A 13,230-nucleotide genomic window follows, 5' to 3' on the forward strand; every position below is an offset into this window, starting at 1 on the left:
ATATCTCAGTGGGGTCAGACGAAATCTGGTTAAGTTTGATGCCTCCAAGACCCACTTTTCTACCCATCTCTCTATCGAAAACTCCTCACAACTCTCGTCTCTCCTTTGACGGTTCTGTAATTCCATCTCTTGACTCAATGACCATAACTTGGTATTACTGTATCATCCACTCTTTCTTGGAAACCCCACATTACACACGGGGACAGCTAAGTCTGCCCCTATGAAACTGGGTGTCCTGTTTAGATGTCGAAACTCCTCTTCTGAACAGTTGCTCCGTTTATACAAGGGATTGATTCGTCTTTGTATGGAGCACTGCTCTCACATCTGGGGTAGGTCTAGCTCATCATCTTTAGTGAACAGGGTCGAGTCGAAAGCGATCTGACTTATGAAATGCTCCAAGCTGACTTTCAGACTTTAAACCCCATGTCTTACGCCACAATTATGGTTCACTTTCCCTCTTCCATAGGTATCACTTTGATTTTTGCTCCCGAGAGCTGGCTGCTTGTGTGCCCTCCACCACCACTAGCTAGACCACACAATACTCGGCAAGCTGCTAAGTCACATGATGATTGTGTGGCCATCAGCAACTCAAGAGTGGGCCATTTTGATACCTGCTTCTTTCCCTGTACGTCGAAGGTTTGGAACTCTCTACCTTCTCACATGTCTTTCCCAATAAATATGACCTGACACATTGCAAAAGACAGGGTTTTTTTTCACTTTTTCAAAAATTTGTAAATACTTTCACTTGTCTCTTCTCTTTCTGTTTCATAATTCTCTATATTCAAGTCAAAGTTCATCCTTGATGTGGACTTTTGTCCCGTGTGGAACCTTCAATATAAGAAAATAATCATCATGGAATTATTCGTCACAATCAGCTTATTTACGAATTAACTTCAAGCTTGTAACTCATCCTAACTTCAGTAAATCATTCTATTGTAAACTTATGTTCAAATAACTAAGAGCACTCAGGGATCAGATTAATATTAATTAAGTAACTGATAATGACAAACGTTACACTGAAATATCATTTATATATATATATATATATTTTTTTCTCTTTATTGCTAATATAAGAACAAGCCATTGTAGCAAGCCCTTACCATGTCGGGTTAGCGTAAAGCGCTAACCCGCTAAACGTCTTGCAGCAGTGCTTCGCAGACGCCATATTTAGCGCCGTGTCTTCGTCTCTCACTCGGTCTGATACTTTAAGCTGTATTAAGTTATTACGACACTTTCAACAGTATTAAGCTGTTACCTGGGGTGTTACCACTTGCCAAGGGGGTATAACAAGATAGCACTCAATTGTTTATCTTGTCCATTGATTCATTCATCATCCGCTAACTTCAGCAACCGCGAAAATCACTATAATATCCACTGTTTATGTGAGTCTTCGGGGATTTTTTTAGTGTCCTGTGGCGCTTGGCTTTGACTTCAGCATACAGGGATTTACTATAAAGTTACGATGAGAAAGGCATAGATATTCCTGAGTGAAACACAGTAGAAAACATGATAAGAATTGATGCCCAAAGAAGGTGGGAGTAAATATTGCTACTTCACTGGGTATGGTGGGAAGTGGTGGACCGAAAACAAAGAACAGCGAGGAGGAGAGTGTAGTAGACGATATACCTTGCAGCGGATGTCCGGCCATTTTCTATGAGGAAAGAGGACGCAATATGACCGAAAGAGTAAGAGAACATGAAGTTGATATAAGTCATTATAGGACAGTGATGGCCATATAGAGAAGTGTGGACATCTGGGAAGGTGACAAGCTGAAATAATTCTTGAAGGATTTGGGGATGGGGGATGGACGCTGTGCGATATGCGGCGAGAAGTGGCCAGCGGATATACACTCTTGTATATATATATATATATATATATATATATATATATATATATATATATATATATATATATACATATCATCCCAGCACAATACATGATCGCTGTTTCCCGCCCTAGCAAGGCAGTGCCAGGAACAGACGAAGAACGGCGTTAATTGCACATATCCACTCACTAGCTGTTACATATAATGCATTTAAACCAGAGCCTCCTATCCAGAGCCAAGCCCCACACGTTTTTTAGACTGACCGTTTCAGACTCCTTTGTTCAGCCCACTGACAGGATGACGCGTTGCTCCCTGTATACTACATTATTCCAATTTGTTCTTTCACTCTGTCCTTTCATCTCGTTGGTGGCCTCCTCCTTCTCCTTGTTTCTTCCATTCTCGACACTTATCGCCTCTTCGTCAGCTCCTTATTCCTCTCCGTTTGCCCAAACTCTTTCGGACACACACACACACTCTCTCTCTCTCTTCTCACCACCACACCTGTCTCTTGCCTCATCATTTCTTACTCGACCTTTCCCACAACACATACTTTCCTCAAGGATCTCGTGACCAACACATCGCACCTTTCCCATACCTTCCATGTACACAGCACCGGCGGGACTACCATGCCGTCAAACACACCCACCTTTGCCCTCACAGACTGTGACCTCATTCTTCACACACTTCTTAGGGCATCCAGGAGCTTAGTCTCCATCACAAACCATGTACCTGACCTGGTCATCCATGGTTCCATCAGCTGCCATGTCCACTTCTATTCAAACTCATGCTCCAACTAACCTGTCTTTTCTACCCTGCTAAACTTAACGTCATTACTTTATGTCAATTCTCAAGCTCTAGTCTCTTACACACTTCGGGTTCTTACTGCCACCAGGGCTGTGTCATCAGCAAACAGCAAAGTACTCACTCACCAGGCCTCCACCTCCCAAAAGACTCCAGACTTAACCCCCTCACTCCAAGACCCCTTGCATTTACATCCCTCACCACCCCATCCATGAACAGATCAAACAGCCATGGTAACATCACACATCCCTACCGCTGACCCACCTTCACATGGAACCACTCACCCTTCTCCCTTCCTACTAGCATACACGCCTTACTCTCTTAACAGAAACTCTTCACTGGTTCTAGCAGCTTTCCTCTCACACCATATATTCGCAACACCTTCCAAAATGCATCTACTATCAACTCATTATACGCTTTCTTCAGAGCCACAAATGCTACATAAACGTCCTTTTGTCTCTAAGTACTTCCCACACATTCCTCACAGCAAACACCTGATCCACACATCCTCAACCACTTCTGAACCCACATTCTTCCTCTTAGTCATCACTCTCCCATACAACTTACCAAACTCATACGTCTGTAATTCGAACATTCACTTTTGTCCCCCATGCCTTTATGCAATGGCATTGCAAAGGCCAATTCTCAGACACCTCACATTGAGCCATCTATACATTACAAATCCTAATTAACCATATACACTGTCACCCCTTTTTGAGAAATTCAGCTGCAGTCCCAACTACTTCATATGCTTTGCCCTACTTCGTCTTACGCAATATTTTCATTACCTCTTCTCTTTTCATCAAACCACTTACCATGACAACGGACATCTGCCACCCTGTCTTGTAACACATTCAACAGTCCATCAAAATATTCACTTCATCACTCTCTTCTTTACCTGTTATCACTTCCTCCCCTATTTCCTTCACTGACTTTCTCCTCAAACTGCTCACTTCCTTCCAATATATTCTCTTACACTCCCTACATTTTTGTCAATTCTCTCTCACCCTAACTTACTTAATGTCATTTTCAACCCTTACACCTTCCTTTTGTACATCTCCCAATCACTCGCACTCCTTCCCTACAGCTAGCGCCCATACAGCACCTTCCCACTTTCACAAACAACCTAACTCCCTCATTCCACCACTCACTACCCTTTCTCACACTACCTCCCATTTTCATCACGTCACACACACACCCTTCTCTCGCACATACATCCATATCATCCTACCCCCTACGATCCGATTTCTATAGAGGTTCAACGCAGCGCTCAGGAAGCTAGCCACTTCCACCCAGTCAAGCTGCAAGATTATACAGTGAGAACTCTCTATGAAATTCAGAACTTAGGAACCTCCTTACCTCACGCCTCAAGGTGATGTTGTTTACTTCCGTCTCCTCCTCCGCCTCGCTCATAGGAGAAAAAAAAAAACCCACTCTGCTCCAGCTCGAGGATAGAGCTCTGCAGAGCCACCTCCTCGATGGACAGCGCTGTCTAGCCACGTCCTCCCACGGCGGCGAGTGCGCCCCCAACTACACCGGAGGGAGAGAGTGTCGGACGACCGTTGGTACGCCTCGCTCACAGCGACACCTGACCAAGTCCTCAACGATGAATATCAGATGACTATTTTTCCCCACGTTACCCTCGCCTGAAAGCAACGCCTCAAACCGTAATACAAACCAGTATAAACCCTAGTATACATTCCTCAAGTAATATGTTGGAAATAAGGCGAAAATAAGGCTAAAATTAAGAAAATAAGGGTGAGATTGTATGGCTATAATCAGACAAATAAAAAGACGAATTAGTAACTGCGCGCGAGAAGCCCGCCAAGAGCGCCCTCCTCCCTCTGTCTATCCCATTAAATGGCGCCTCAACTTTCGAACGTACAGGAAATGTTTAAAAGTATGTCGGGTCAAGCTATATACTCGGTCTCGTCCCATTTCAATCAATTTATATCAATATATGATTTTCTCGCTGTATATTGTCGTATCGAGAAGTGAAATTTGACGAAGGATTACAGATATACGAAGTGTTTATTAAGAGGGATGGTGGAGTGAGGCTTGCGTATGGTGGTTTCGATGGGCAAGTATACTGTCATACTCGCATATTCATGGGTTCTATGACCCTGCGACCTGGGACCTGTATCTAGAGGACCTGATTGACCTGATCTTGACCTCAAATGTGAGGGGGTGATCGATATATGGTGAAGAGAAGAGCTTGGAGGTGGAAGGATGGAGTGAAAAAGATTTTGAGTGATCGGGGCCTGAACATGCAGGAGGGTGAAAGGCGTGCAAGGAATAGAGTGACTTGGAACGATGTGGTATACCGGGGTCGACGTGCTGTCAATGGATTGAACCAGGGCATGTGAAGCGTCTGGGGTAAACCATGGAAAATTCTGTGGGGCCTGGATGTGGAAAGGGAGCTGTGGTTTCGGTGCATTACACGTGACAGCTAGAGACTGAGTGTGAACAAATGGGGCCTTTGTTTTATTTTCCTAGCGCTACCTCGCGCGCCCGCGAGGGGAAGGGGGTGTCATTTCACGTGTGGCGGGGTGGCGGCGAGAAAGGATGAAGGCAGACAGTTTGAATATGTACATGTGTATATATGTACATGTCTGTGTATGTATATGTATAGGTATGTATATGTGCATGTGTGTATGTATATACATGTGTATGTGGGTAGGTTGGGCCATTCTTTCGTCTGTTTGCTTGCGCTACCTCGCTAATGCGGGAGACGGCGACAAAGTATAATAGAAAAATAAAATGATGATGATATATATATATATATATATATATATATATATATATATATATATATATATATATATATATATATATATCTTGTGTACTGTTATCTATGGTTTCTATCTTTCGTATACACGCTCCAGGGTCGTACCATATATAAGCTCAAGGGTCTTACTGTATACACGTATGTGACGCATGGTTCTCAGTGCGCCAAACACACTTGACGCATGGGTCCGTATGCGTCATGCCACACAGAGAGAACAGTAAGACGAGGATGGTGTGTGGTCTTCTCCACCATCTTATTTTAGCGAGTCTGATGTGTGTGTGTGTGTGTGTGTGTGTGTGTGTGTGTGTGTGTGTTCAGCAGGAGATTAAAACCGAAGCTCCAAGCCTGTCTGGTGGTGGGGGGGAGTTTAATTGGGGGTTGGGGTTGGGGTGTTGAGGGAGAGAGAGGAAGGAAGGGGGAGGTGGGAATGGGTGGTTCGTTCCTGCTTGTTGCCGAGGGGATGGTTGTACATGTGTGTGTGTGTGTGTGTGTGTGTGTGTGTGTGTGTGTGTGTGTGTGTGTGTGTGTGTACATCTCACCCCGTTCTGTACACATGTGAAGCCTTATATGTACATATTATGATAACTTCCGCATATCACAACATTAAAGAATAAAGACCATTATATACTTTATATCTTCTTTATACACATTCTATACAATATATATATATATATATATATATATATATATATATATATATATATATATATATATATATATATATATATATGTATTCCTATGAGTCCACAGGGGAAAATGAAACACGAAAAGTTCCCAAGTGCACTTTCGTGTAATAATCACATCATCAGGGGAGACACAAGAGAGAAATATAACAGTCAGTTGATATACACCGAAGAGACGAAGCTAGGACGCCATTTGGTAAACATGTGATTGTCCAAAACATGGACAATCACATGTTTACCAAATGGCGTCCTAGTCATATAATGTGATGTGTACATACAATATGATGTATACATACAATACGACGTATACATGCAATGTGATGACGTATACATACAATGTGATGATGAATACATGCAATGTGATGATGTATACATGCAATGTGGTGACGTATACACACAATGTGATGATGTATACATACGAATGCTTTACATGGAGTTAATTTCTCCACTCGTTCTCCTAAAGGAGGCGAAAGGTAATTAAGGTAATTACCTTCAGGGAGGTTGTGTCACCTTGACCCCTCCTCATTAACCAGAGGTCGTCTACATGACCTCAATTAAGCCATGAGAGACTGAGGTAAGGTCATGTTTAAGATAACTCATCAGATTAGAGAAATTTGATTGATGTATCTCTTAAAAACATATTGATGTTGCAAAGTTAGGTTAAGATAAATGCTGTCTTTTGTTATATTATCTTTTACTCCTTCCTTGTGAGGTAATTACAGGAATTGAGTACAGTAATTGAGTACAGAGATTGAGTACAGTAAATGAGTACAGTCATTGAGTACAGGTATTAAGAACAGTGATTGAGTACAGTAATTCAGTACAGTCATTGAGTACAGTCACTGAGTACAACAGTTAAGTACATTGAGTACAGTCACATAGTGTACAGTAAATGAGTACAGTAATTGAGTACATTGCAGTACGTGATAATGACACAGGTGGACAGACACACCTGCCAAAGCTAGTCCCCATTGAAAAGGGGGAACCGATGGTTCGAAGCCCCCCCGCCCTTTTTTGCTAAGAGCTCCTGGAGAACCACTCCGTCAGGAGTTCGAGGAGGAAGGACGCCAGGGAGAGGAGGAGCCCCAGGATGAGCAGGAAGAGAGGTCCTTGCATGTGCACTACGGTCAGTGGCTGGGTACGGCTGGATGTGTCCTGTTCCTTCAGGAGGTCATCAAGACGCCCCTCCTTCAGCGCCTTCTGCAGGTTGGCCCGTTTCTTGATCCGGCTCTCCCTCCTGGTGTGCTCGAGCATTTGGCTCATCCACTTCTCCGACAGCCCCGCCTTCAGGAGAGATGGTCATGTGTTGTTAGACAGGAGGCGAGGATCTGTGTGTATAGCTGGAGGAGGCGTGTTGTTTCAGTGGCCAAAGGGAAGGCGCTCCTCCTCATGTTATAGGTTATGACTGAGCTACAAGGTTGTGATATTTGTGAAGGACATGTTTACTTATACGTGTGTGTGTAGATTTGAATACTCTCTCTCTCTCTCTCTCTCTCTCTCTCTCTCTCTCTCTCTCTCTCTCTCTCTCTCTCTCTCTCTCTCCACCCTTACCTCCAGCAGAGCGGTGAGACACCAGTCCAGGGCGGGCTTGAAGGGCGCGTCCCTCAGGATGGGCCAGGCAGCGAACCCTGGCGAGATGTTCTCCTGCGCCACGTACAGCATGGACCGTCCGTGCACGTCCGTGAAGTGCTCCGCGATCAGCGCCTCCATGAAGCGACGTACGTACACGTACGCCTCTCTGGTGGTGGGTGAGGGGAGGAAGGAAGGAAAGGGGATGGTGGAAAGGGGGGAGAGGATTGAAAGGAATGGGTTAGAAGAGAGAATGGGGTCAAGGGGCAAACAGTTTGGTAGAAAGTTAAGGGAATCTATTTCATTCTTTATTAATCAAAATTGATCGATTTGGTCAAAATAGATATCTATTTCATTCCTTATTAATCAAAATTAATCAATTTGGTCAAAAATATCTATTTCAGTTCTTATTAATCAAGATTAATCAATTTGGTCAAAAAGATAACTATTTCAGTTCTTATTAATCAAAATCAATCAGTTTGGTCAAAATCGATATCTATTTCATTCCTTATTGATCAAAATTAATCAATTTGATCAAAAAGATAACTATTTCATTCCTTATTAATCAAAATTAATCAATTTGGTCAAAAATATCTATTTCAGTTCTTATTAATCAAGATTAATCAATTTGGTCAAAAAGATAACTATTTCAGTTCTTATTAATCAAAATCAATCAGTTTGGTCAAAATCGATATCTATTTCATTCCTTATTGATCAAAATTAATCAATTTGATCAAAAAGATAACTATTTCATTCCTTATTAATCAAAATTAATCAATTTGGTCAAGAGGAAGAAATCCATGATTGATCCTTCGTCTCCCAAATGATAATTTTGTTTTTCATATCTGTACTGAATAAAGTCATGCATCTAGGTGTATGAGACTAAATTATTAAGGTGATAAATGTATGGACGTCTTCTTTTAATATTTATAACACACGGGGGCCTGTGTATGGGGGAGGGTCTATGTATGGGGGGGTCTGTGTATGGGTGCGTCTGTGTGTGGGGTGTCTGTGTATAGGGGGTCTGTGTATGGGGGGTTTGTGTATGGGATGTTTGTGCATGGGGTGTCTGTGTATAGGGGGGTCTGCGTAAGGGGGGAGGGTCTGTGTATGATAGTCTGTGTATTGGTGGTCAGTGTTAAGGGGGTCTCTGTGTATGATAGTCTGTGTATGAGGGTAGATCTGTTGTGTATGGGGGGTCTCTGTGTATGGTGGTCTGTGTATGGGGGGGTGGTCTGTGTACACACGGCCCCTCTCCCACTCTGGCCAACTCCACCCCCCACCCCCCACCCCCACATCCCTCCAGGGTACGTTATTGGCCAGAGGCCTACCCCGAGGGTGTCCTGGTGCCCCCCCCCTCTCCCCCTTCCCCCAGGGGGTCCAACACTCACCTGGCCCCCCGCCCCCCTGCTCCCCCAGGGTATGGTCCACTCACCTGGCCCCCCGCCCCCCTGCTCCCCCAGGGTATGGTCCACTCACCTGGCCCCCCGGCCCCCCTGCTCCCCCAGGGTATGGTCCACTCACCTGGCCCCCCGCCCCCACTGCTCCCCCAGGGTATGGTCCACTCACCTGGCCCCCCGCCCCCGCCCCCCCTGCTCCCCCAGGGTATGGTCCACTCACCTGGCTCCCCCGCCCCCACTGCTCCCCCAGGGTATGGTCCACTCACCTGGCCCCCCCCCCCCCTGCTCCCCCAGGGTGTGGTCCACTCACCTGGCCCCCCGCCCCCCTGCTCCCCTGCTCCCCCAGGGTGTGGTCCACTCACCTGGCCCCGGTGGCCTGCCGAAGACCCGTCATCGTGTCCCGCACCTTGTACGTCCTCTCCGCCAGCAGCTGGAAGTCCCGGGACCCCGACTGTCTGAAGAAGGTGATGAGATCGTCCCCGTCGTCCAGGGGCACCGTCACCCTGGGGGGAGAAGACGACCATGATGACGACACGAATGGTTGTGTTGTTGTGCTGTGTTGTGTTGTGTTGTGTTGTGTTGTGCTGTGTTGTGTTGTGCTGTGTTGTGTTGTGCTGTGTTGTGTTGTGATGTGCTCTGTTGTGATGTGCTCTGTTGTGATGTGCTCTGTTGTGTTGTGTTGTGTTGTGCTGTGCTCTCTTGTGATGTGTTGTGTTGTGTTGTGCTGTGCTCTCTTGTGATGTGTTGTGTTGTGCTCTGTTGTGATGTGCTCTGTTGTGTTGTGTTGTGCTGTGCTCTCTTGTGCTGTGTTGTATTGTGCTGTGTTGTGTTGTGATGTGCTGTGTTGTGATGTGCTCTGTTGTGATGTGCTCTGTTGTGATGTGCTGTGTTGTGATGTGCTCTGTTGTGTTGTGTTGTGCTGTGCTCTCTTGTGATGTGTTGTGTTGTCCTGTGCTCTCTTGTGATGTGCTGTGTTGTGATGTGCTCTGTTGTGTTGTGTTGTGCTGTGCTCTCTTGTGATGTGTTGTGTTGTGCTGTGCTCTCTTGTGATGTGCTGTGTTGTGATGTGCTCTGTTGTGTTGTGTTGTGCTGTGTTGTGTTGTGATGTGCTGTGTTGTGATGTGCTGTGTTGTGATGTGCTCTGTTGTGTTGTGTTGTGCTGTGCTCTCTTGTGATGTGTTGTGTTGTGCTGTGCTCTCTTGTGATGTGCTGTGTTGTGATGTGCCCTGTTGTGTTGTGTTGTGCTGTGTTGTGTTGTGATGTGCTGTGTTGTGATGTGCTGTGTTGTGATGTGCTGTGTTGTGATGTGCTCTGTTGTGTTGTGTTGTGCTGTGCTCTCTTGTGATGTGTTGTGTTGTGCTGTGCTCTCTTGTGATGTGCTGTGTTGTGATGTGCTCTGTTGTGTTGTGTTGTGATGTGCTGTGTTGTGATGTGCTGTGTTGTGATGTGCTCTGTTGTGTTGTGTTGTGCTGTGTTCTCTTGTGATGTGTTGTGTTGTGCTGTGCTCTCTTGTGATGTGTTGTGTTGTGCTGTGCTCTATTGTGTTGTGTTGTGTTGTGTTGTGTTGTGCTGTGTTGTGTTGTGCGCGTCTAATGTGGCGTTCGTGTGTTAAGGTTCAGTAAGCTAGTGGGTCATTTGAACATTCTCTCTCTCTCTCTCTCTCTCTCTCTCTCTCTCTCTCTCTCTCTCTCTCTCTCATCACCCAACCACAGACCCACCCACACACACACCCACACACACACACCCAACCACCCACCCACACACCCACACACACACCCACACCCACACACACATACACATATACCACGGAAGACCCACCTGACGAAGGAGGCGCCCCTTCCCCACACTCACCTGGCCCCGAACTGGATCAACTGGTGGAGGGTCTCGACCCTGGGCGGGTACTTGGGCACGGTGAGGAACGCCGTCAGGTTGCTCCTGTAGCCCGTAGTGAGGATGAGCACATACACCAGCCACGTCCCGAGGAACAGCCTGACGGAGGAGCTGCTGGGGAAGCGTCCGCTCAGGGTCTGGCCCAGCAGACTACCCGTCAGTTCTTGAGTGACCCTCGGTAAGGTCATGGGTCGACCTCCAGCTTCAAGGGGGACCATAAGGTTGACCTGGGAGGAGGGAGGGGGTAGTTCGTGTGTTGTTAGAGGAGTTTGAGTGGGACGACCCAATGAGCACGATGGTACGACCCTTTGAGCACGATGGTACGACCCTTTGAGCACGACGGTATGACCTTTGAGCACGACGGAGCGACCCTTTGAGCACGATGGTACGACCCTTTGAGCACGACGGGGCGACCCTTTGAGCACGATGGTACGACCCTTTGAGCACGACGGTACGACGCTTAAGCACCGTCGTACTCATAGGGTCGTTACCGTCGTACTCAAAGCGTCGTACCGTCGTACTCAAAGGGTCATACCGTCGAACCCGCTAAAAGGTCGTACCGTCGCTCAAAGGGTCGTACCGTCGTACCCAAAGAGGTCGTACCGTCGTACCCAAAGAGGTCGTACCGTCGTCATGTTACAGCTTTTGAAGGACTCCTACGTCATGTAATCTATCGCATGACACAAATCGACAGTATATGACACATGACGCCGCCCTTTGACACATGACACTCGATGGCTCATGTCTCCCGAAGGAGACGCGAACCCCGACACCCACCGTGAAGAGAGCGAAGGGCAGCGCAGCCAACACCACCATGATCAGGAGCCACGTCCAAGGGCGTAGTGGATAGTACAGACCCTCCCAGCGGGGCCTGAGGGAGGGCGTGGCCATACTGAAGGTCAGGGTGTCTGGCTCGATAAACACGGTGTAGTCTACCGTCTCCAGCTGGTGGGGCATGACCACATACGCCACGGGGGAGATGTACGCCGAGCGGTCCTTGACGCGATCCATCACCTGAAGGAGTAGCTGTAGGAGGGGCTGGAGGAGGGGAGGAGGTAGAGAGTCCATCCTGTGTTGTGTATTGCGGAAATTAAGTACTTTGCGAGTCCTGGTTTAGAGTTAAGGTAAATAAAATAGATAAGGGGTTAACGTACCATAGCCTCAAACATAGAGAAACACGCATAGAAAACGGCATGGGACGCCACGCACAGAAAACGCCATGGGGTGCCACAACAATCAAATATGTCCTCGTTTCCCGACCATGTCTGGTCCAGCAGACCAGACATTGTTAACTTACACCTTCAAACCCCTCACTTCCACACATCACCCACCCCACCCACTGCCCGCCCCTCCCCGCCCCTCCCTGCCCCGCCCCGCCCCGCCCCGCCCCGCCCCGCCCCGCCCCCCAGCGTCTTCAGTGTATCTCAAGACCTCAGAGTGAACGGAGGAGGAGGGGGACGGACACACAACACGTTGGAATGAACCATGGTCACCTCCGTCCAGTCTTTGGTGGGGCGCTGCCTGACGGTGAAGTTCAGCTTCCCCGCCACCGCCTCCAGCAGTAGCCATCCTCTGCCCGAGTACCTCTTGACGGTCGTGCCCTTAGGAGTGGTCTCCTGGCTCTCCTCCTCCTCCATCCAGTACGGGGGGAAAGGGTTCGATGCCACGAACACAGGGGAGCCGTAGAAACTGTGAGGGGGGGATATATAGATAGGATTAGTGAGGGATTGAAAGAGGATTAGTGAGGGATTTGAAGAGGGTTAGTGAGGGATTTAAAGAGGATTAGTGAGGGATTGAAAGAGGATTAGTGAGGGATTTGAAGAGGATTAGTGAGGGATTTAAAGAGGATTAGTGAGGGATTGAAAGAGGATTAGTGAGGGATTTAAAGAGGATTAGTGAGGGATTTGAAGAGGATTAGTGAGGGATTTAAAGAGGATTAGTGAGGGATTTGAAGAGGATTAGTGAGGGATTTAAAGAGGATTAGTGAGGGATTTAAAGAAGATTAGTAAGGGATTTAAAGAGGATTAGTGAGGGATTTGAAGAGGATTAGTGAGGGATTTAAAGAGGATTAGTGAGGGATTAAAAGAGGATTAGTGAGGGATTGAAAGAGGATTAGTGAGGGATTTAAAGAGGATTAGTGTGGGATTGAAAGAGGATTAGTGAGGGATTGAAAGAGGATTAGTGAGGGATTTAAAGAGGATTAGTGAGGGATTTAAAGAGGATTAGTGAGGGATTTAAAGAGGATTAGTGAGGGATTGAAAGAGGATTAGTGAG

At 46.7% G+C, this 13,230-nt stretch overlaps 2 protein-coding genes across 2 annotated transcripts in view; both read right to left on the minus strand.

Moving 5' to 3' along the window:
• Positions 1–4,175, minus strand: part of trp (transient receptor potential) — a 38,568-nt gene extending 34,393 nt beyond the window's left edge. Inside the window, exon 1 of the mRNA XM_071666242.1 lies at positions 3,986–4,175. The gene's annotated coding sequence lies outside the window, so the exon portion shown is untranslated. The remainder of the gene's footprint in view (positions 1–3,985) is intronic.
• Positions 4,176–6,795: 2,620 nt separating this feature from the next.
• LOC139751104 (ionotropic receptor 21a-like) lies at positions 6,796–12,637 on the minus strand. Its single transcript, XM_071666202.1, has 6 exons — positions 12,450–12,637; positions 11,734–11,970; positions 10,918–11,183; positions 9,429–9,569; positions 7,649–7,835; positions 6,796–7,381 (listed from the first exon to the last, which is right to left on the minus strand). Exons 1-6 carry the CDS (start codon positions 12,591–12,593, stop codon positions 7,115–7,117), a joined length of 1,242 nt encoding a protein of 413 aa, XP_071522303.1. The 5' UTR covers positions 12,594–12,637; the 3' UTR covers positions 6,796–7,114.
• Positions 12,638–13,230: the final 593 nt, after the last annotated feature.

Source organism: Panulirus ornatus, chromosome 11, assembly GCF_036320965.1.
Source record: "Panulirus ornatus isolate Po-2019 chromosome 11, ASM3632096v1, whole genome shotgun sequence".
Lineage (NCBI taxonomy): Eukaryota > Metazoa > Arthropoda > Malacostraca > Decapoda > Palinuridae > Panulirus > Panulirus ornatus.

Excerpts from the sequence above, each read along its gene's own strand:
- LOC139751104 (XM_071666202.1), bottom strand. The coding sequence starts at position 12,593 with ATGGAGGAGGAGGAGAGCCAGGAGACCACTCCTAAGGGCACGACCGTC. Across the intron at positions 7,836-9,428 it reads CGGCAGGCCACCGGGGCCAG|AGAGGCGTACGTGTACGTAC; the intron begins GTGAGTGGACCA and ends ACCCACCACCAG. Across the intron at positions 7,382-7,648 it reads GTCTCACCGCTCTGCTGGAG|GCGGGGCTGTCGGAGAAGTG; the intron begins GTAAGGGTGGAG and ends TCTCTCCTGAAG.